Below are 24,942 nucleotides of genomic sequence, written 5' to 3'. Positions count from 1 at the left end.
CGTACATAGAACACCACAACCCATTTACGCATAGCCAGCCTTTACGATGTTTAACCTCTCAGTCCAAAATAGTTCCATCCAAATATTCAAATAGTCAGTAGGCCTACATAATTTCTCTTCATATGCCATACAATTTCAGACGAAAATTAATGAAAGAATTATTCATTTTAATTCGGCTGTTACGCCTCAATAAGGATAATCCCAGAACATGAATATCCAAATGTACGATGCAATAGTCAGCTAATTACTCTTAAGTCCCTCATATGAAAATGCCTCAAATCCTGCTAGAATATTTACTTATCACAACCAAGTACGATGAAGCCTATTCGCCGTAGGCCACGCAGACACACACACACACACATGCAAAAAGCAAAGCACTGCAATTCTGCACCACTTCAAAATCTAATTCGTAACATCTAACGCCCACAACAACTAATTCTCCTTTCACAAACAATCATCACACAAACATCTTCCCAAAAATCACAAGCGATTTGAATAAAGTTGCAGCAGTTCATTTATTAGCCAAAATATAGACTTTCTTGTACAATTTGGTTCACAAGTATGTACATTTTCTTAACTTTATATACAAAACATTTTGAACATCAAATCCTCACAGAACTTACAAAAAGAAAAAGAAAACTCACAGACTACTGGTTCATACATTATTACATTAGCAGGTTTACACAGGACATGCTTACAAGGTAAGTATACACAGATGTATTATTCTTATTTTACATTCCTTACAACAGATTAAAATAAATCATAAAAAGAAAGAGCAAAAGTCAAAGTCTAGGAGGAGGCGAGAGCTGATAGAACCATGGCTGCTTCGAGTTGATTCTGAGGCCTGCAACACACGGGTCAAGAAAATAAATACACTCAGCAAAGGGAAAATAATAATAACCTACAACTGCAAGGTAATGAATTGCTTGAAAAGTAAAGTGATATAAAGTGAAGATTGCTTTTGAAAAATTAGAGCCTGAACCAATGTGGTAAATTTGAGCTGGGATTTTTGCATGACAAATATGCAAATATAATTTTGAGGCCTAAACGAAATAACACAAGCACGGAGGAATCCATCTATTCGATGTCCTACAAATACGACACAAGGGCTATAGTTTGAGTAAATGTGGTAGTCAACGATAAAATAGGATGTGCATCAAAAATAATATATCCAAATAAAATAAAGATGACAGTCTCTTACCGTCTATGAACTGGGTGGAAGGCTGTTTTTAACAACCTTTTCTCTGCTTCCAAGGCACTAGATCTCTCTGAAATAATAATGGCAATAAAATACATTTAAAAAATGCATTCATTTTCCTGTCTATAACCAGAGCACAGCACTGTCGCAGTGAATTTAGTCTATACTTTATTTTACTGCCTGGGGATCTTCACGTCAGTCACGGGTTAAGTACAAGCACGTACAATACTGAAGTAGGTATGTGACAAAGAAATATGGGACCAACTGCTGAATTTAAAAATAATTTTCGGACATGAATGATAATCTATTCTCACAATAAACCAGCTGATAATAACATTAAAAACCAACGACTTCGGCCTTTTATTTCGACCACCTCTGTCTGTATTCCCCCAGTTCAAAGCCACCTTATTCTGTCACATAAACGACAGCATGGAAACACACTTTTTATGATCATCTTTACGGCCTCAAAATGTCTGTCCAGAACAGGCCTATTTAAGTAGGCTATATCGTTAAAGAGGGATAAGTAAAGTTTGAAATAGAGTAATAATGAACAGTTTGTTATACAGTCAGGCTCGCCAGCCTCAGTGTTGGTGACATGTACCTGTGACGGCTGTGTCTGAGCTATGACTCTTGTCCTGCGTGTGTTGGTGTTGCTGCCTGCTGTAGAGGGCGAGCCCGTTAGCCGAAGCCTGGTTCGCCAGTCCAAGGTAATGGTTAGAGTTCAGTAATGCGAGCTGGTGGGCAGAAAAAGCTCGGTTTGTCCAGTTCTGCATTTTTCCAACAGGACAAGAGATGAGTCTATGGTGAGGGCTGATTATGGTCTGGGCCGCGGGCCCAACTGTGTTGCTGCCATTCATTTGTGGAGATTTGCGGGGATTGTCAGGGGTTGTTGCTGTCTCCGCCAAAGACCAAATCTTTGGCTTTTGGGCCGGGGCCGCGTTATTTTCTGATGGGGGCGAGTTGATGGACACCGGATTCAGTTTCAGTTGATCGACATTCGGTTGTGAAGCTTTCATTTCAAAAGAGTGATGGTGGTGGAAGTGCTCGCCCCGGTCCACGTGAATGTCTTTGCCCTCCTTCACTACAGCCTTCAGAAATCTCTGATCGGGCCCTTGTAAATCCTCATAGCCGTCTGAAATCTCAGAGTCGCTTCTACCATCTAATTTTAAATCAGCGTGTAGGTCATCCTGATCATCCAAGTCGTCCTTATTCTCGATATTTTCCGTGTCGATATTTTCTAAATCAATCTCTTCCTCATCCTCCCTCTTGTCCCCGTCCTCTCCCTCCTCGTGATCACTGTTGTAAACATTTCCCTCTTCGTCTGTGCGGCTCCGGGGAGTCCAGGTCATCTTGTTCTCCTTCTTTAGCCTCCTCCTGGCGTTGGCGAACCAGGTGGAAACTTGGGTGAGGGTCATTTTGGTGATGATGGCCAGCATGATCTTCTCCCCCTTGGTGGGGTAGGGGTTCTTACGGTGCTCGCTCAGCCAGGCCTTCAGTGTGCTCGTACTCTCCCTGGTCGCATTTTTGGGTCTGGACGGGTCACCAAACTGATACTGGCCATATGGGTAAAACGCTGGGTGATGGTGGGCAAATCCTGGGTGTCCTTGTACGCCTGGACTGTCTTTCAACTCATACTGAGCACCCTAAAAGACAAAGAGCAGAGACCCAATGGGATGTGTGAGATATTATGATAGATTAATGAAGTTTGCAAAATGAAATTCTACTTTATGTTAAATAGGACAAAATCATATAGGCTAATATATGCAATATAAAGCCAGTATCACCACATGTATCTTTCTTCACATAGGACCTGTGATTTCTGCGTTTACGACTAACAAAAGCATTACCATATGTAAAAGTTACACATTTTTATTTGTTACGCACAATTTCTGTTCGCGACAAAACGATTTGATTTATAACACTTCACTACCAATTGCAAAAACATTTCAATGTATTTCAAGATGCATGTATCCACACTTTTAACCTCTGTAAGATCCAATGCAATATATTGCGTTTGATTTCAGTTGTTTTCTTTATTTTCTAGTGGTCTAAACATAGGTTTTCGACTGGCATTTCAGTTATAGTGCTACTTTTTAGCTACTTTAACTATTTACAAAAAAGGAGTCAATAACAAAGTTCACCAACGAGTCTTCTTGTTTAGTCCTGAATGGATCATTGTCTCAATAACGTAACGTCACTGCGCCCTTTCTCTTTTTTAGTCTGGATGGGGGGAAAAGCAAATGAAGGAAACCAGAGGCATAAATTAGCAAAGGCACTCACCAATTGATTGAAAATTGATATATCGTTTGAATAGGGCAGAAATGCTCCATAGCCCTGTGCTGCTGCGGCGAAAGGTGATCCATACATAGTTGAGAGGACGTTTGAGAGTGCCCCGGACGGGCTCAACTCCGTCCCGGCTCGGGCATTGTTGATACCCTGGCGCTCCGGTGGGTATATCGGTCGGATGTACTGATATCCCAGCTGCGGGAAAGACATGGTCGTAGAAAAAAGTCTGCTGCAATCACAAAAAGCAGAGAATCGCCCTCGCGGTGCGTACTGCGATATCCACTTTACAGTGAGTACAACAAAGTGTAAGGGAAGTCTATATTTCCTCAAAAACAGCCAGTGTAAACGATCCGATTGCGCCTTCCTCCTTCACTTCCCTATTGATCTGGATAGACTAAGGTCAGGTCCTTACAGATTGCCTTAGATTATTGCGACTCTTTGCTCTGATTGACATTTCTAGTCGTTTAGAAGCCCCTCCTATTTCTCAAATCTCACCCCCTATACACACTCTCGCTCTGCCGCGCGCGCCTCTCTCTCTCCCTCCTGTATTTCCCCTGGATAAGTGCACTGACGTCGCGATCTCTTATTGAATGGTTTTCAAATCTCATTTGATGGCTCGCCAATCATTTAATTTGTTATTTGTTCGCCTGAGCCCTACTCCATTTTAGTGTTAATTCACAATTTGTGGTCATTTGCACAAATAGTAAATATTTCAATGTTGTTGAGTGATTAACTTCACATAAACCTAGTGTCTCCAGTTTTCTTCTAATGCATGTGTCTCAAGTATGTACAGCCGCGACTCAGTAAAGGCATGTCCACTGGAAAGAAAGACCTAAGAAATGTATGTTGTTTACCGGTATCGAGTGATTTGGACTCACGTATGCTAGAAGTCTATGGTCAAGTTGTGTTTTCTTACACCGTTTTACACCGTTGCGGACGCTTCTAACAAGTGGCAAGCGGATCGGACTCAAATCACTCTTTTAATTTGGGACATCAAACAGTTAGCATGTAACCATTTGACTTCAGAGAGAAAGTTGTCAAGAAATGAAAATCTGCATGGCTGATTACCGCCTGCGCTGTTAATGAATGCAAAATGTTAGCGTCAACAATGGCAACGAGAAGTAATTAACACGTTGTGTACTGTGGTGGATATACATTTAAAGTGATACACTGGAAACTAAAATATTGAGGTAAAGAAATATTTTACATGAACAACAACAACACAAATAATGTTGATGTAAATAATAATAGTGTTAGAAAATAACGATGATGATGAGGATAATAATAATAACAATAATAATAATAGCCTAATAATAGTAGTAATGATAATAATAATAATTGCAAGTGGTTTAATTGATTTAATATTCACTGATGTTATTCATGTTGCACGGAAAGCCATAGCTATTTGTAAACAGGATAGGCCTGTTGAAAACAATCTTATAAAATCAAATTTTGTATATATGTACCAAGGCTTCCCTTCCAGGAAAAAAATATAATCTTTACAAGACTATCGCTCATAAAGATTAGGCTACCTTTAAGAAATCCGCTTGATGAATTTGACAAAACCATTTTTTTATTGTAAATAATTCGGATTAAAACAAAGCAAGGGAGTCAGAATTGAAATTCCATGAATCAATATATGAAAAGTTGTAGGAAACATCCCTAATCGTATTACATCCGCGTCTTTGTACCATCATATGTCTGTTAAACAACTACAGTGGTGACTTATGCATTGCTGTTGCAGTTTATTTGAATATGATAAATCTCAGAACAATATTGACAGCGAGATTAAATCTCATCAATCTCAGTTTAGTTTTGATGATGAGATCTGGTTTCCAAGAACTAGGTCTATGTCTATGTAGGCCTGCTTGTTTAAACCTTTAATCTTCTTTTGGAGCTGATATCATTGTCTGGGAGGGATAATAGCATCTACAATTTCTCATATAGACTATAAGGCTACGCCTTGTTTCCATGAACTCAGTGCCGAACCTCCGTGTTTCCCTTTAACGTGTTGGCATCTTGACACCCAACCGAACCTGGATTATGAGGTTATTAATTACAGCGAGTGGCTGATGCCATCCAACCGGCATGGTAATCACTACATAGCAGTCAATAACACTCAGACACACACACCAACCTGCAGCAGAGAGACCGGAGGGCCCAGACTTTACAGCTGAGCTGAGAAACTCAACATTGATATTTGCCTTCAGATTGAGGGAAGAATGTGTTAGTTGAATGAGTTCAACTAAAATAGGTGAAGAAGTTAGTGTAAGATGTGTGTCAAGTGTCACACGTGTTTGGAAATGCTGAATATTGGAACGGCCAACATTCGTGTTTTCTTTGTGTTATAATATAAAAGCAGGTGGTTGGAAGTGTGAGAGTGAACGACATATCTGCCATTTAGTGTCCCCTCAGAGGCGCTCCACGTTCGGATGGACACGTGTCTCATCCCCGGGACCTGTCAGGGCCCCTAGGACTCCGTCTGATTTATAACCCCAATCAAACACATATGCACTAACTTAACACTTTCACAACGACCCGGGAAACTGGCATAGCCATAAAACATTAAGACTCTCAGCTCTCTCTCTTACCTCCACTCCACACAATATAGCGTCCCATAACCTGCCCTCTCAGCTTGACTCTATAACATACACACGATGGATATATGAATCAAATGCACCAAACACTGGGGCAGCCACACCAAAACTACTACTACTACTACTACTACTATTACTACTACTACTACTACTACTACTACTACTAGGAATAATAATAATAGTAATAATAACAATAATCACCATCATCATCACTAATAATAAAAAATAATAATAATAGCAATAATAATAATAATATTATAGGCCGATTTTTATTATTTTATCTTTATACATGTCTCTATTGTTATAATATAACCCATGTAGGCTAATGTTTCGGTCATGCAAAGGAGGACAATCACAGTGACTCGAGGGCTGTTTTTTACAGAGTTCTTTGAGGGTAATTATGCAGATGACACAATTTCACTTTTTTTTTTTCAACGGCAAATATACACGGATCTATCGCTCAAGCGTGGTTCCTTATGCAATACACAAGACGCCAGCAACACATCGCAAATGATGATATGAAGCTCCAGAAACAGGGAGATCAAAGCCTTCAAACAGAGGCTATTCAAATGACTCATTTGAATCTTTTCCACAACTCCTAGGCGACAGAAAACAACTAATACATTTCTTATCACACATGGAATCCGTTTAAAGGAGCCTTCTGATCATAATCGGTTAATTGCGGTGACAAAGGATTTGAAAAGAAAACAATTAATGACCCTTGATGTTTTGGGCTGTTGGTGGAAGAGGGGGAAGGTGAAGTGAAGTGTGTGTGTGCGTATGTGTGTGTGTCGGTGAGAGGGAGAGAGAGACAGAGACACACAGAAAGAGAGAGAAAGAGAGGTCCACATCGCATTTTGCCTTGCCTTGACAAAAAAGCGTTTACGTTGTTATTCCTTTGGAGGGAGACGTTAGTAAAACCCAGCAGCTTGCAGTTTGTTTAGACTACTTTTTTTTGCATCTTAAGTTTCATTAGGGTATGAGGGCGAATTGTTGTAAAGATTATATATGGGACCAAAGTGATTTACAACTATTTCCATACCGATTTGTGGTCAAGAAAAGCCATGTTGGTAATTTAGCCTAAATCTGGAATAATTTAGAACGTGTTCTACCCCACAATGATGATAGGCCTACACTGTGTGAAGCTACAATGACACATTATGCCATCAGAGAACGAAGGGCCTTTTACAAGTTCACTGAACACGAGCACAATCAATAACAACTTCGCATGCTATTAGAAGGCCGTAACTTCATGACCTCTTGGTGTTTTTTTTTAGAGTTGAGTTGTTTGGCAATATCCAAACATTGCTGAGACTGGGAGGGGGCTTGGTTCAGAGTAGTGGAGTTAAAACTGTACCACTTCCTTCATCTGAAAATATGTTCTTTCAAATCCTTCTCCCATTAGAGAAATAAAAGAGCAATAATTATCGCGGTGTCTAAAGAGCAGAGGGACATAATCCAATCAATGAAATAGTTTGTAGTTAATAGAAATTAATTGTAGTTACCGAAAGCAAGAGTACTTTCAAAATAGATTTAAAGTACATTTTTTTACTGTTGGAATAATTTAAATAATATTATTTTAATTACATTACACTAATCCAACCATGCATATTAAACAGATAACTTCGATTTGCATTAGCGCAAAAGTAAGGAATTTTGAACAGTGAAATCCTTATTCACAATTAGAAACAAATTAATAGTCAATGGACTGCAACTTATTAAACTGTTTTATAACATCAGATAAAATAAATTAGTACAGTTAACATGTGATTTACATATAACTAGTTAACATGTGCTTTACATAGACCTTTAAGCATATAGTTAGTTATTGTATCCTGAAACTGTTATCATATCCAAGTGTGACTGTTACTGCTGCGTTTTAGTTTTGGGTTCAATCAGATCGCCCATGTTCACCATTTATAATTAGCAAAACAACTCAAGAAAACGATTATGGGCCTTGGCCAGCATGTTGTTTAGATTTTTTTAAATATAGACTACAAACCACACAATGTGAACTTTGACCCCCTGCCAAACAGTCAATTATTAGGAATTAGTATGCCTTTAAAGGTTAGTAAATAAGCAAGCAAGCCTATATATTCCAGTTGTACCCAAAATCAGTTTGGAACCTATTCTATATGCACTAGGCCTACATGGCATGCTATCCCAAATAGACTTGCATTACTTAACAGCAGTCAGGGCGAGTCGACTGCTCACTGTTCACGTCTGCACTAATATCTATCGGGAGTTTCTCTCGCCTGCCTCATCAGAGGTGGGGAGAAGAGGCAGCTTCAGAAACGAGCCCATAAAGAGTGAATTTGGGAGTAAATTGTAGAGCTGCCGCCAGCCACGGGCAGTAATTGATTGGTAAGGTCAGAGCTCCCGGTGTCAAATGGCCTGCTCGGTCTCGGTGCACTCTTTCTCTCCTCTCCTTGCTGCTTTGCTTTGGTAAATATTCTGCGCTCGGTCCTGAGGGGTTCAGACTTGTTTTATTAGCCGTCCCAGGTCACTTTATTTCGTAGTTATTTACCAACACATGTCCTCAGCGAAATCCTGGCAGTTCTGCAGGATTGTGGTTTCAAATGAACAGATTTGAAAATATGATATATCCCCCACATACCACCACAATTCTGTGGCCTACTCAAAGTAGCCTATTGTTATCATGTTATTGCAATATTATTAACATTAGTAGTAGGCATAATAGTAGCCTATTAGTAGGCTAATCGTTTTTGTTTTTGTTCATATTATGTTTTTAAATCTATCAAACCCACTATTACACTTTTAGGCCTATAAGCTACTGCAACACTACAAGAACAGGAGACATAGAGCTTCTGCACTAACGTCAATCGGTGTGCATTCCATATCTGACATTGTATGATTTTTCAGACAGTAGCCTAGACTTTTATTCTATAAATAACAATATCAATCCTGCCACAATAGTTTTCAAACATTAATAGACACCATTCTTACTAACTATTATCATATCCAGTAACAGAAATTGTCAACGCGCATTAGGTGATACAACTAGACGCCGCAATAGCACTATGTGATGTGAGTGCCTGCCTTTTAGCCTATATAACGTTGCATTTGCAGGTGTGTTTTTCTCCGGTTGCCTACTGGCTGCCCACTCACTATCCATCCCGCTGCAGTTTCCACGGTATCAGTAACACAAGGCATTGATTTTACGGTAAAGTCACTTTGTAAAAGGAGTGAGTAACTGTGGGCCGCGCTATCACTGTATTACACGGGTATGGTCCACATAACAAGATGAACATTGATTCAGCATTACGGATGATCGATAATGAAATAAGTAACTTCAGGGCCGAATTAAAATGCAAGCCAGTCTTCATGCTGCCAGGCCAAGTCAGGAGTGACAGCGGGAGGAAAGTAAAGAAAGAGAGAGAGATAGAGGACAGAGTGGGAGGGGCTAGAGAGCTAGATCCTTATCAGGAAGGACCCTCTGGTACATAGGAGGATGCTCAATCAATTTAGGGATTATTCTCACTGAATAGAGTAATGCTTGTCATGATTGTCATATGGGGTATTTGTATGTATATCTATAATCTGTCCTTCTTTTGAGTAAGGTTTATGATGGATTAAAATGTAGGCTTGACACTTGACCCTATAACTTGACCTCATGACCAAAATATAACCCACGTTATTAAATTATAATGACAATGATAATATCTGCTTTACCCATGGACTAAACTGTAATACTGTAATAAATACTTACCCTGCTTAATATAGGCCTACATTCTCTTATGCTGAATAACTGTGACAAAGGATGGTCAGGCTGATTGACCTGCCACTCAGAGAGAAAATTATATGCCAATGTGGTACAGTCACCAGGCTGATTCAAATCTACGTTGCTATAAATTGTATACATTGCTATATGTATGTTTATGTTTATCTTTACTCTGTCTGTCCCTAATCGAAAGGTAGACTAATTCAGGGTTTTGCCATGTTTACAGCCAAACATTTACTTGAGGTCATTCCTTGGCATATCCTCAGGGTATGCTGAGCCAGGTCCAACACAAACATGTTTCCTCCTCCTCAGCTCCTCAGGGCTAACCTGAAGACAGAGGACCAACTTGAAGACACATGAAAAGGGTCACTCACCAACAGGTATCCCCTGGAAATATTCCATCAATCCCATTGTTATTCGGTTCCATTTCCATGAATGAAGTGATGAGGTGACGTCCCTGGATAAAGATCTCCACCTGAGTAGTAGCCTCAAGATACCTCCAGCATTCTGCCCTAACCTACGTATCCTGAATACGACCCCGGTATGCTATAGTCCAGTCATATCAACATGATCTCTTAAACTCACTGCTATATTTCCAGGCTGGTCATATACAAATTCCATAGTCCCCTCTCTGTGTCCCTATTATGGGACTTCTTCTTAGTCCGTCCATCAGATGAAACCAGCAGTCAGTGCCCTTTCATGGCCCCTCGACTGGGTGCTGTGGCCAGACTAATATCAGATTGCCCCTGTTAACAGCTCGGGCCTACTGGGCCAGACAAAGCCTCATCTCTTTCCAGCTGTTGTTGCTGGTCTGGGGCTGGAGGCTGGGCTGGAGGAGCAGCAGCTGTACCAACATGGTGGAGAGGATGTCTTCTTGTGCCAGGTGCTCTGGACACTGCAGGAGGTGGCTGGAGGGGGACTACTACAGTCTTGAGTGACTATCTCTTGTATTGAACCTTATAAGGGAAATCTGCAGTTCAAACAATACCAGTGGTCCCCTTGACAATGATTTGGTAAATAGCTGAGGGATGGGGCTGGAGAAATGTAACCTCTCTCAAATTCATAGACAGAGCTATGGATGCAAGGACTGACCATCCATGTTATCAACATTTTCGTTTTTACCATGTTTTCAGGCTATCAGTGTTTGTTTACAATTTTACTTTGTTTACAAACAAAGTAGTAAAACAAACGTATATTTTGGGTTCTGATGGAGTAAGACAATTGAACAGAGCTCATGAGGCATTTAGAAGTTTTATTGTTCAAGAATCAATAGGTATCACACATATATTTATTTTTGATGTAGCAATCACAGATTGCCCCGTTAAATCATGCTGTCAAACTCACCTATGTTTGCCTGTCACAATCTCTGACATGGAAACATGATGTCACAGTCTCTGACATGGAAACATGATGTCACAATCTCTGACATGGAAACATGATGTCACAATCTCTGACATGGAAACATGATGTCACAATCTCTGACATGGAAACATGATGTCACAATCTCTGACATGGAAACATGATGTCACAGTCTCTGACATGGAAACATGATGTCACAATCTCTGACATGGAAACATGATGTCACAATCTCTGACATGGAAACATGATGTCACAATCTCTGACATGGAAACATGATCTCACAATCTCTGACATGGAAACATGATGTCACAATCTCTGACATGGAAACATGATGTCACAATCTCTGACATGGAAACATGATGTCACAGTCTCTGACATGGAAGCATGAAGAACACATACAATTAGGAGGACACACAAAGTAAGCATTTACATTTCTTTAGCTTACTTTAGTGTTCATTCTTAAACATGTTCACTTACTAGTTATAGTTTTACTCAACAAATGCATGAATGGAAGAGTAAATAGTTTGGAACGACAAATAAAATGTTTGCCTCCAAAACCGAAAAAATATTTGTGCGTGCCCACAAACTGTCATACTTTTCTTTCCTTTTCACCAGTGACCATAAATCAAAATAACATAGAACATTGATGCAATTACAAAATGTAGTGTATTTTCAATGAACAGTTTTAATGGACAACTGGTTTGAGTTTGTTATATTTATCAAGGCAAGGAGAGTAGGCTAGCTCCTTGACAGTCATGGAGTTTCTGTGATACTGCCGGGTCTGTAGGCCCAGCAGTTCTGTTATGGTGCTGGATCTGTAGGCCCAGCAGTTCTGTTATGGTGCTGGATCTGTAGGCCCAGCATTTCTGTTATGGTGCCGGATCTGTAGGCCCAGCAGTCCTGTTACGGTGCCGAATATGTAGGCCCAGCAGTTCTGCTATGGTGCCGGGTCTGTAGGCCCAGCAGTTCTGCTATGGTACCGGATCTGTAGGTCCAGCAGTTCTGCTACGGTGCTGAATATGTAGGCCCAGCAGTTCTGTTATGGTGCTGGATCTGTAGGCCCAGCAGTTCTGTTATGGTGCTGGATCTGTAGGCCCAGCAGTTCTGTTATGGTGCCGGATCTGTAGACCCAGCAGTCCTGTTGCGGGTGCCGAATATGTAGGCCCAGCAGTTCTGCTATGGTGCCGGGTCTGTAGGCCCAGCAGTTCTGCTATGGTGCCGGGTCTGTAGGTCCAGCAGTTCTGATACGGTGCCGAATATGTAGGCCCAGCAGTTCTGCTATGGTGCCAGGTCTGTAGGCCCAGCAGTTCTGTTACGGTGCCGAATATGTAGGCCCAGAAGTTCTGCTATGGTGCCGGGTCTGTAGGCCCAGCAGTTCTGCTATGGTGCCGGGTCTGTAGGCCCAGCAGTTCTGCTGTGGTGCCGGGTCTGTAGGCCCAGCAGTTCTGTTATGGTGCCAGGTCTGTGTAGACCTAGTCAGGTCTGGAATTTCAAAGTCAAAATGACAAACATCAGAAGCCTTTTAAAACTCAAATACACTACAAGTTTGCATCTCCTGCTGTGCAGAAAAATGCTCAGCAACAAAAGAGTGATCAAATGAAGATCCTACATCTGAAGTTATGTTATGGCTGTGGGGCTGTGTAGACCTATTAGTTATGCTATGGTTCTGGGTGTGTCTGCAGGCCAAACAGTTCTGTTTTGATTATGTAGGCCTAGCAGTTGTGCTATGGTAGGCCTAGCTAGTCAATGTAGTCAGTGTTATTGAGATTCTCAGCATGCTGACAGAGTGAGGTCAGAGAAGACTTTACCACCACCACTTAAACCTCAGCAGGCAGCTTTGAGAACGATGTACTCACCTAGAATACATGACCTTTTTAATGAACAAGATGATACCAAGCAGCGAATGATAAAGTGTGTATGTGTGCGCGTGTGTGTACAACTGTACACACATGATTATCTGAAATACAGAAATAGGCCATGACATTATTATGATGACAACAAAGATGGTAGGCTTATGAATGGAAGCAATAACAGGCTCTTGCTATAAAAAGTGAAATGACAACGTACCACCCAGACTATATTTATATTATCCACGTAAACAAAGCTAATTGGGCATACCTAACATGGTTTAAATCATAACAAGGAAGCAAAGCATCAGTGACATTTGATCAGATTGGCCCATTCAGCAGTGCTAGCATAGCCAGCCAGGTTACCCGTGATACAAGTCGTTATTTGGTGTCCATCCATGTCTGAGGATGTTGGGAGATGATGTGGAAACTGTCCACTAGGGGCAACAGTGATCATTGTTATCATCTGCCTCTGGTGCCAAAGGTTGCATTTTCAAATCCAGCAAAAAAAGTTGGTTTTGAGATTTTAGTTTTAAGCCTATCCCAAACCTTAACCCTTACCTTAACCATTCAGAGTTAACACCTAACCTTAAGATTTCGTTGTGAATGCCTAAAGTTAACCCTACCCTAAAAAATGAGGGGTTAATCCCTTAATTTAACTTTAAACCCTTTGAAATTTGACATTTGGAACAACTTCGAAATTTGATGCTTGATAAACATGGATGGACGTCTAATTCTGAAGTGAGACTGTGAGAGCTAGTTGCAGCACAGCATGCTGGTTTTGGCTCAGACACATCACTTTTGTTTGCAGCCAACAGTAATTGTTTTTAGATTTAGATTTTGCCGTTGACTTTTGAAATAGAGCAAATGTTAACACCCCCTCCCTGTGTTTATATGATATGTATATGTGTGTGTGTGTCTACGTGTGTGTGTATGTGTGTATATATATGTGTACTCTACATGTGTGTGTGTGTGTCGGTGTGTCTGTGTGCTCAAACTGCATGTCTGTTGTTGTACAACAAACACTGGAGCGAGACTGGGCCCAGCTGTCAGGTCAGCGCAGTCACAACCAATAATGATTACACTCTCCCAGCTCCTTAATACACGCTCCATAACTGCTGCACTGAATATGGAGGGAGAAATGCCCCTTTTACAGAACAATACAGCCTCATCATCACCGTCCCCGCCCCTCTCTTATCTGCTTCTGAGGGCCCCCAGACCACTTCACGGCCCCGTGTGAACGGCTGCTAATCTTTGTGTATCTGTCATATTCTCTCAATGAGCACCCCGACAGACACTCGCTCCCCTAGCTGTCCCCAGCCTACCAGGGAATTAATCCATCGCCTCTGGTGGTGCTAGATTGTATAGCCCAATCAATACTTATGGGGTTGAGAATTCATAAGGCAGAAAAAGAGGAGTAATTTGCTCTTTAAATGACAGATTTGATAGTGTCGTTGGCGTAAATCATGGTCAAAATAGCAAACAAAAAAAACAGCAGAATAAACATGGTCATCATCAGTTCAGAGTTCACTAGTATATGTCATCACAAACCTGCCTGGGCACATTAGCAGCCTTTAAATGAAACAATATGCGCATGGCTCATCGGGATCATTTGAGGGGATTGAAACGTTAAACGGTAGCCATCAGAGTATATATTAGAGAGGCCGTCCAGCCTGTCAAGTCAACCCTGGCTTCCCTTCCCACAGACCCCTAATGAAAGGACTCTCTCTGCCAGTCAGCCCAGTACACAGGATTAGGAACACAGTGTGTATATTCATGTATATATATATACATTATTATATATCGGAAAAGTGTCTGCATGCTATTCCCCAGGTCCCTTTAAGCCTGCCTGACCGGCAGAGCAGTCAGGCCCCGTGTGGGACAGCAGAAGAGGAAAATCACTTATGCTCTTAGCATCAAACAATAAATCCTCAAGTTATTTGCCACCATGTTTAATTAAATATTTGGAGAAGAAAACCCTGTGATTGATTTGCCTACGCTATTGACCTGCCATCGATTGGGGCTATTTAGTAGACCCAACTGGGATAAGGCTAAATGGTGGCTGAGCCCTCTGAAATATAAATAGTTAAGAAGTACTTGAGAAGAAACAAGAAAAATCTACTTTGCATCATGTGGACTACACACATGTTCCTAGCAGTAAGATGGACTTGTCCCATGCCAATTGATCTATGCTTGTGTAAACTGAGTTGGCTTTAAACCATAGAAATAGTTTTAGAGCAACAATTGTTTTTGCTATAAAGAATACACTATTTATGTACATATATGGTATAGGGAATGAGCAACGTAATGTATGCGGTCAAGTTGGACCCCTAGTTGCTATAGCCTGGTTTATTTCTTGAAAACATTAAAAGAAAGAAAGACAATGATATGTATAATCCTATTATGGGTTTGTAGAAAAAGAGTGTGGATTAAAAGTCTCCTCTTTGAGATAAAAGCATAGTCATTAGTTTACCCTACCCATGTTACCATACTCACTTTCAGCAAGCGTTCAGTATTTTCACTCAGTCTACATTTTCGTAATACAATGTTACTACACCAACTGGGTCACTGTGTCTCTAACGGCAATACCAGGATGTATTTAGAAGAGGTGGTTTTGATTGTCAAATTATACATTTTAATGGTTAATAATGTTTCATAATGTTAAAAAAATATATACAATTGAAGTCGGAAGTTTACATACACCTTAGCCAAATACTTTGAAACTCAGTTTTTCACAATTCCTGACATTTAATCCTAGTAAAAATTCCCTGTCTTAGGTCAGGTAGGATCACCACTTTATTTTAAGATTGTGAAATGTCAGAATAATAGCAGAGATATTGATTTATTTCAGCTTTTATTTCTTTCATCACATTCTCAGTGGGTCAGAAGTTTACATACACTCAATTAGTATTTGGTAGCATTGCCTTTAAATTGTTTAACTTGGGTCAAACGTTTCAGGTAGACTTCCACAAGATTCCCACAATAAGTTGGGTGAATTTTGGCCCATTCCTCCTGACAGAGCTGGTGTAACTGAGTCGGGTTTGTAGGCCTCCTTGCTCGCACACGCTTTTTCAGTTCTGCCCACAAATGTTCTATAGGATTGAGGTCAGGGCTGTGTGATGGCCACTCCAATACCTTGACTTTGTTGTCCTTAAGCCATTTTGCCACAACTTTGGAAGTATGCTTGGGGTCATTGTCCATTTGGAAGACCCATTTGCGACCAAGCTTTAACTTCCTGACTGGTGTCTTGAGATGTTGCTTCAATATATCCACATCATTTTTCTTCCTCATGAAGCCATCTATTTTGTGAAGTGCACCAGTCCCTCCTTCAGCAAAGCACCCCCACAACATGATGCTGCCACCTCTGTGTTTCACGGTTGGGATGGTGTTCTTTGGCTTGCAAGCCTCCCCCTTTTTCCTCCAAACATAACCATGGTCATTATGGCCAAACAGTTCTATTTTTCTTTCATCAGACCAGAGGACATTTCTCCAAAAAGTACGACCTTTGTCCCCATGTGCAGTTGCAAACCATAGTCCTGCTTTTTTATGGTGGTTTTGGAGCAGTGGCTTCTTCCTTGCTGAGCTGCCTTTCATGTTATGTCGATGTAGGACTCGTTTTACTGTGGATATAGATACTTTTGTACCTGTTTCCTCCAGCATCTTCACGAGGTCCTTTGCTGTTGTTCTGGGATTGATTTGCACTTTTCGCACCAAAGTACGTTCATCTCTAGGAGACAGAACGCGTCTCCTTCCTGAGTGGTATGATGGCTGCGTGGTCCCATGGTGTTTATACTTGCGTACCATTGGTTGTACAGATGAACGTGGTACCTTCAGGCGTTTGGAAATTGCTCCCAAGGATGAACCAGACTTGTGGAGGTTTACAATTTTTGGCTGATTTCTTTTGATTTCCCCATGATGTCAAGCAAAGAGGCACTGAGTTTGAAGGTTGGCCTTGAAATACATCCACAGGTACAGCTCCAATTGACTCAAATTATGTCAATTAGCCTATCAGAAGCTTCTAAAGCCATGACATAATTTTCTGGAATTTTCCAAGCTGTTTAAAGACACAGTCAACTTAGTGTATGTAGACTTCTGACCCACTGGAATTGTGATACAGTGAATTATAAGTGAAATAATCTGTCTGTAAACAATTGTTGGAAAAATTACTTGTGTCATGCATAAAGTAGATGTCCTAACCGACTTGCCAAAACTATAGTTTGTTAACAAGACATTTGTGAAACAGAGTTTTAATGACTCCAACCTAGGTGTACTTCAACTGTATAATTCAACTGTATAATTAATTTGAAATATTTGTATAAGTATTATCGATGCAAGCACTGCACCACTGGACTTAAAAAAATGGCTAAACCAAAGTTACAGTATCGCCCAAAAAGCATCCAAAAAGGTGCCTAAAAAATGGTAGGTGTTCCTATTCCTCGAAGAGAGAGTAAAATAGGTGGGGTGGTGGCTAGAGGTGTGTGTCCAGCCCCCCCCCCCCCCCCCGCCCCCTACTCTGTATCAGAGCCCCAGCATGCTTCACTCTGTGGCTTCAGGGATTCAGATTGCTATCAAGGGTTTATCAGTCTCATCTTGGAGCAGCATTGATCTCCAGCGAGAATCTAATCCCAGACGATGAAGTTCAATAACAACTCCATTACCTGAGAAGGCTCTGATTGGAGAGTTGTAATGCCAAGATTAGTAGGAGCCAGCCCGACCTGCCAACATTGATTTGCACTGAAAAATCACTTGTTCGAAAAGAGAGAGAGAGAGAAAAAATACGTGTTTGCTCAGTAATTGAACAATTTTTATTTTCTCTCCTTTACCTCCTTTTTTCTTCTCTTTCTCTTTCTGTTCTCCTTCGGTCCTCCTCACCCCATTGGCCCCTCTCCATTGATTACTTGCCTGTTTATGTTAGAGAGAACTTAGAGCTTGGTCACCTCCTTCTCTTCACCCTCTTCCTCATTTGTGTTTTTTTCTAACTCTCTATTTTGTTTTAGCAACCGACACACAAAGCCCTGCCCTTTTAGCAGGCAAACGGCTGGTCCCTGGGATCGATGGCCCCCGGCCTTCGCTTCTCTCCCTCCCAGCTCCTAGCCAGCTTGCTGAAATAGCCCCCTCTCACACAGCAGCCAGAATGGATGGCTTCACAGCCTGTTAGCCTTAAGTAATAGAAACATTGAGCCCATCCTGGCAGAAGAGACAGCTCATTTAGACCCCCTTTTCTGTCTTTCTCTCTCTTTTTCTCTGTGTGTGTGTGTATGTGTGTGTGCGCGCACAGTGTGCATGTGTGTGTGTTTTCTCCCCGTGCACACACAGATTACCTAGGTTAAATAAATGAAACAGACTGTTTTGCTCAGCCATCACGGGCGGGGTGCTGAAATGGATGAACCCATTTCCCTTAATGCAGACACGAGCGTTACACCGCTTTTCCCCCACACTGGGGTTGCAGGTTAATGACATGCTCATTTCGTTCAGCCATTTGTTTTGTTTTCCTGCAAAGTTCTGATAAGTAGCTAACCAACGAAGCTTGTAATTACAATCTTACAGAAACCGGCCCGATCTGTATATAAATCTCACCATCCAATTACAAGATGTAATAATTCTGCACTCAGGCTGGTAATGAGGTCTAATACTGGTCCATGTGATAATCCCCTCTGGATGCTGGCTTGATCAGATGTTGGCTTTGTAATTAGACTGGCAGAAAATCATTATTTCATGTTCAAATAGAAAATGAGGTTGGTGGGAAGTTAATTTCTCTACGCTCTGTGAAGCGTAGACAAGAATTTAATGATTTAATTACAGTTGTAAGCTCTTTGGATGAGACTTAAATTGAGCTGAGATGTTTTTGCACACTGCCACATTGAGAGCTGGGCACATCAAAGCTTTTGACAAGAGTTTAAATGATAGGGCTGCCCGATGCTTTTGATATGGGGAAATTCCTTTTCTTGTTATCCAGTCAATTCTGCTTAAGTGAATTCCTGATTACTGAATAATACTGCAGTAAAAGTTACTGATGGGACTAAACTTCATTATGAGACAAAATCGTTTTTCTATTTTAGATTTTTTCTCTCTATTTTGTTCTTGTGAAAACCCTACCAGCAATTATTCACTATGGTTTATGTCTGACATGATGGTTGAGTTGGATGGTTTAAAAGGTGGTCCATCCTCTATTACAGTCAAATCCACTACATGACTATCTTTTGTCCTGCTAGTGCTTGTTGTCAGAGGCTACAGGGGTTGAGCTTGTTGGCCTGTAGCATCTATTGAACACTAACATACAGTATATTCATTCCTCCAGCAATAAATTATGTTGGTAAATGTGCTGTGTGTAATTTAAAGCTAGAATCCTTAGTTGCTACATTTTTCGACTGATAAATGAATGATATATACCCATTGATTCTTGAAGAATATAACTAATATATGCCACACAAGCTTAGTTCAACTATCATACTCCATCAGAACCCCAAATATAAGCTTGTTTTACTCCAAATGTTTGTAAACAATGTAAATGTAAACAAACACTGTATAGCCTCAAAACATGATTAAACCTGTAATTTTGATATCATGGTCAGTCCTTGCATCTATAGCTCTGTTTATGAATTTGAGAGTGGTTACATTTCTCCAGGCCCATCCCTCAGCTTTTTAACCAAAACAGAGGCAGGGTCACTGCTTTGTTATTATTTCAATTAAGGACTATTTGTGCCTTTAAAAATGGTGTCTTCGATTTGTGTCAGTCTGTTCAGTTGAAACAAAATGGTAGTTTTCCTACAGGTTAGAGCAACAAAAGCACATATTGACTAAGCCAGTATGATCATGTAGGTACGCCTTCCCTCCACCCGTTCCTGTTGAAATCAAACAGTGTGGTAACGGTGTGCAGTGGCGTGTGTTGTCTGTTAAGCACTGTGCAATCACCCTCTCATCCAGCGGTTTTGGGTATGTCGTGTCACATCCTATGACAGTCGGATAAGAATATCTCACCCCGGATAAGATCGACGGATTTGAAAAATGTCACTCAACATGACTGATTCCAACCCCCCCACACCCTCCGTCGCCTGTTCCAGGGTTCCTTATTTAGCATTTCAAAATTCCCTTTCTTTGCGACGCTCCAGGGAAAAAGGTGGTAGCAGGGAAGAGGACCTCCTTTATGAGGCCTATCAGTCCAGGAGATGGATATGTTTGCTTATTGGACAGTAAAAGGCCAGTCTTCAGGTGACAACTGGCCATGGTTATTCAAGCTTTTATTCATGCATATTTAGAGGATGGTAATGAGTTTTTTTGCATTGTTGCATGAGAATGGCGGGTCCCTGGTGGCTTTGGAGTGGTGACGGTCGGAAGGCAGGCAGGCAGAGCCGGACAGACAGACTGATGGAGTGGAGGATGGAGGAGAGTGCCCGGTGGCCGTGTGTGTGCCCAAACGCCAGACCCCTAGCTCCACGTTAACTGGGCAGGATGGGCCTGTCCTCCACTGTTTTTGTGTGCGTACACGCGTGCTTTTGACAACCCTGAAGTTCAGCATCACATCCCCCTGCCATCCTCTAGTTCCTGACAATATATCCCAGATCTCAGGGATTGCCTCTGTGTACTCTGGCTGGTTGGACTTAAATTACTTGTTGTATTATTGATGACTTCATATGTGGTTACGTTATCGCTGTCTAGAGATGCAGGAAATGTCATTATCTTGTGATGTGAGGAGCTTTTTGAATGCAAACTTCAGTCTGATTATCCCTTCCATATTTACTATGCCAGGAAATAATCTAGGTAACAGATTTCCACTATTTTCATTGTTGTTAGCTATATGCATAACTAGCGCTATACCTATTGAAAATGGAAAATGGTATTGAATGCATGAAATGTATGAAATTCAAAATATTTTCAGGTTTACCTCTAATCTAATTTAAATTTCCACATGCCATCGCCATACCTTGGTATTTTATTGCAGTCTTTGGACCACCATGTGCGGTTGGATAAATAAAAAAACAGAGAGGTCAAAGATCATTGTCAATTAGTACCTACCCAGATGAGCAATTACCAGTGACCAGTGGGGATGGAGATTGCACCATTTTTCATCAGCCAGCCTTGCTTTCAGACGCCACTGTGCTTTACATGCATGTCAGAGTCAGAAGCATGCAGCAGTGGGATATTGTAGTAGAGGCTGTTGGAGATGATTAGAGCTGTGTTCTTAGTTGCCATATTAAAGACAAACAGCTGAGGCCTGATTCGGCACATGAATACATATTTGGCTACACATAGTATTTCCATTCAGGGCCCTTTTTCATTGTCATCTTGAAAGGCAATTGTGTGTAAGGGTGTGTGAGAGTGTGATTGCATGTGTGTGTTTCTGTGTGTATCTTAAATGGTAGAGGTTCAAAAGGCCAGCCAAAAGGCTGTCTATTCACTCCCGCCTATCAATGCAGTTGTATGAGATTTATCAATGTATCAGATTTGAACAATGCATCAGACATTCAGATAGCTTTTCCTACCAGTTCTGATTTAGTCATCATTGGCATATTCATTTCCAATGGGACTTCCGTCCCCACTCTACCTCATATGTCATTCTGATTTGTGCCTCAGTGCTTACATTATAACAGGACCAGCTCCCACAATGCATTGCAGGAGTGTAAATACATACAGTATACAGAAGAGAGTTGTATGCAGAGTCAGACATAGCTTTCCTGTTGTGATTTTCTCTTTCTCTTTTTCCTTGGCAGTGTTAGTCGTGTCCCCAGTCAAACCCTGGCTGACGAGTGTAGTGTAGGGTGTGTAGCACACACACACACACACACACACACACACACACACACACACAAACACACACACACACACACACACACACACACACACACACACACACACACACACACACACACACACACACACACACACACACACACACACACACACACACACACACACACACACACACACACACACACACACAGGGAGGGAGGATGGCTGTCTGTGGCTGGGACCTGGGACAGTGTAGAGACCAAGGAGATGGGACAGGAGAAAGGCCTTCTAAATCAGCCAGCAATCCAAAGGCCTCCCATAAATCCTCCAAATGGGCTGGGGTGGGGGACGTAAAGCACACCTGCAAGACTTATGTAAGTCTTATTAAACCATAAATTGCTAACACCAGCCCCTTGCTGGAGCTGTTCCCCGCTAGAATAAATCTCAGAGTGCACTTGATGTGATGAGAGAGGGAGAGAGACAGATAGAGGGAGAAAGACAGAGAGAGAGAGAGAGAGAGAGGGAGAGAGACAGATAGAGGGAGAGAGACAGAGAGAGAGAGAGGGAGACAGATAAAGGGAGAGAGACAGAGAGAGAGAGAGGGAGAGAGACAGATAGAGGGAGAAAGACAGAGAGAGAGAGAGGGAGAGAGACAGATAGAGGGAGAAAGACAGACAGAGAGAGAGAGTAGGAGAGAAGAAGGAAAAAGGATTGTGAAGGTATGACAGCGTAGTGTAGCAGTTTGATGGTATGCAGACAATAATAGTCTTTGATTGTGGCTAACAGCTTAACACCTTCACCAGCTGCCTGAGGAGAGGGCTGAGGATGGGGGAGAGGAGGGAGAGGAGGGAGATGAGGGAGAGGGAAGACGGGAGGATGAGGACCAGGTCCAAGTCGTTCATGATCACCAGACTGTTAGTGGTTCCATAATGTATTATATATCACCCTCCTCCTCAATGTCCACTTCCTCTGGCTCTGGCCCCGCCCATGCCCACTCCCCTGTCCATCTCCTTCCCCGCCCCTCCCCTGGCCCTGCCATCACATTATGTGCCCTAGTAACAGGGTCGGAGACTGTGTGTGGTGTGTGCCTGTGTGTAACACTGCCATGTTTGTCAGGGTAAAAGCCTGAGTTCCAGCACTCCTGTGCCTTGCCTGGTGAGTTCCCATCACCACACACCCACGCTCTCCTCTCCTCCCTTCTATCTCTGCCTCTGAGGGGCCGGGGCCCCTGAATTAAACATCAAAGCACACAGGAGCGCCTGCATCAACTGCCATAAAACACACACACCGCACAGGGAGGGAGGCGGAGGGAGGATATTCATATGGGAAGAGCAGGTCAGCAGATCGCTCATACACACACTTTCAAAGCAGATTCATTTGTTCACAAAATGGGCGATGTTGTGAGCGAGGTTATTGATTTCCGCATGCCATCTGTCTTCTCCCAGGCTTTGGCTAGCTTTCTACTGGCAGTCCTGCCACTCCCATATAGTGTCTCTGTTCAGGTAGACTGAGAGGACAGTACACATAGCTTTCTACTGGCAGTCCTGCCACTCCCATATAGTGTCTCTGTTCAGGTAGACTGAGAGGACAGTACACATAGCTTTCTACTGGCAGTCCTGCCACTCCCATATAGTGTCTCTGTTCAGGTAGACTGAGAGGACAGTACACATAGCTTTCTACTGGCAGTCCTGCCACTCCCATATAATGTCTCTGTTCAGGTAGACTGAGAGGACAGTACACATAGCTTTCTACTGGCAGTCCTGCCACTCCCATATAGTGTCTCTGTTCAGGTAGACTGAGAGGACAGTACACATAGCTTTCTACTGGCAGTCCTGCCACTCCCATATAATGTCTCTGTTCAGGTAGACTGAGAGGACAGTACACATAGCTTTCTACTGGCAGTCCTGCCACTCCCATATAGTGTCTCTGTTCAGGTAGACTGAGTGGACAGTACACATAGCTTTCTACTGGCAGTCCTGCCACTCCCATATAGTGTCTCTGTTCAGGTAGACTGTGAGGACACTACATTCCAGCAGGTAGAATACAGATACAGTACATGAGACAAAGGTGAACATAGGTTTTTCCTTTTTTACAAAAACTGTGTTTTCATTAATTATATAGGGACTCGTCAGTTAAAATACTTGCAATACCTAGTTCCAATTGTTGAACATGATTGATGCTTGGGCTGCCATGGTGCATGATGGTAGATTTGGTTGTTGAGCCACCATCAGGGTTTTGTGACTCCCACTCTTCCTGGGCTAAAATCACTGTGTGTGTGGAGGTACGTGGTGTGGGGAAATACAGAACGTTGGAAGATGATGTCAGTTTACTCGTCACAAACAGACATTTGTCCAAGAAATGACGTGAGACTGTGATATCTGGTTGTTCAAACATCCAGCTAATGGTACAGCTGCTGCTATGTGTTTTTCTCTACACACACACACACACACACACACACACACACACACACACACACACACACACACACACACACACACACACACACACACACACACACACACACACACACACACACACACACACACACACACACACACACACACACACACACACACACACACACACACACACACACACACACACACACACACACACACACACACACACACACGTGTCCCTTTCTGTTTGCGCTTGTGGATGGCACATGTGACTGAGCCAATTAGCAAGAAGACGGTAAACAGCCTTTTTGAGGTGATGAAGCTGAGTTGTTATATTTGAAGTAGAGACTATGCATGCTGCTATGGCATTAGGGCAGATTGAGGATGTTTGTGCCGTGTGTCTGCGCTCCGCCTATGTGGCGTATACACACATCTTTTGGTTATAAAAGGGCTTTTTGTTACCTTTCTGTGTGTCACAGGCATGTCAGTCTCAGGGTTAGTGCAGAGCAGCAGCAGCAGGGGGGGGAGTGCACATTGATCTTCCTGTAGAGTACAGATACCGTAATTTAACTTACTGCTGAGGTACTTCTGGGGAGAGATACTGCTGGGGAGAGGTAATGGTGGGGAGAGGTTCTGTTGGGAAGAGATACTACTGGGGAGAGGTTCTGTTGGGAAGAGATACTACTGGGGAGAGGTTCTGTTGGGGAGAGATACTACTGGGGAGAGGTTCTGTTGGGGGGAGATACTGCTGGGGAGAGGTAATGGTGAGGAGAGGTTCTGTTGGGAA

At 42.1% G+C, this 24,942-nt stretch overlaps 1 protein-coding gene across 2 annotated transcripts; it reads right to left on the bottom strand.

The window, feature by feature from the left end:
* Positions 1–496: 496 nt before the first annotated feature.
* LOC139575820 (iroquois-class homeodomain protein irx-3-like) lies at positions 497–3,921 on the bottom strand. Of its 2 annotated transcripts, XM_071401153.1 has the most exons (4): positions 3,479–3,921; positions 1,800–2,841; positions 1,202–1,268; positions 497–844 (listed from the first exon to the last, which is right to left on the bottom strand). In XM_071401153.1, exons 1-4 carry the CDS (start codon positions 3,692–3,694, stop codon positions 790–792), a joined length of 1,380 nt encoding a protein of 459 aa, XP_071257254.1. In that variant the 5' UTR covers positions 3,695–3,921; the 3' UTR covers positions 497–789. The 2 variants fall into 2 exon arrangements, with proteins under 2 accessions (XP_071257254.1, XP_071257255.1); XM_071401154.1 differs by lacking the exon at positions 1,202–1,268 and having other exon boundaries at positions 3,479–3,882.
* Between the last annotated feature and the right edge of the window lie 21,021 nt (positions 3,922–24,942).

This window comes from Salvelinus alpinus, chromosome 5 (genome assembly GCF_045679555.1).
Source record: "Salvelinus alpinus chromosome 5, SLU_Salpinus.1, whole genome shotgun sequence".
In the NCBI taxonomy this organism is placed as follows: domain Eukaryota; kingdom Metazoa; phylum Chordata; class Actinopteri; order Salmoniformes; family Salmonidae; genus Salvelinus; species Salvelinus alpinus.
The sequence above is the reverse complement of the archived record's forward strand: the minus strand, read 5'-3'. Positions and strand labels throughout refer to the sequence as shown.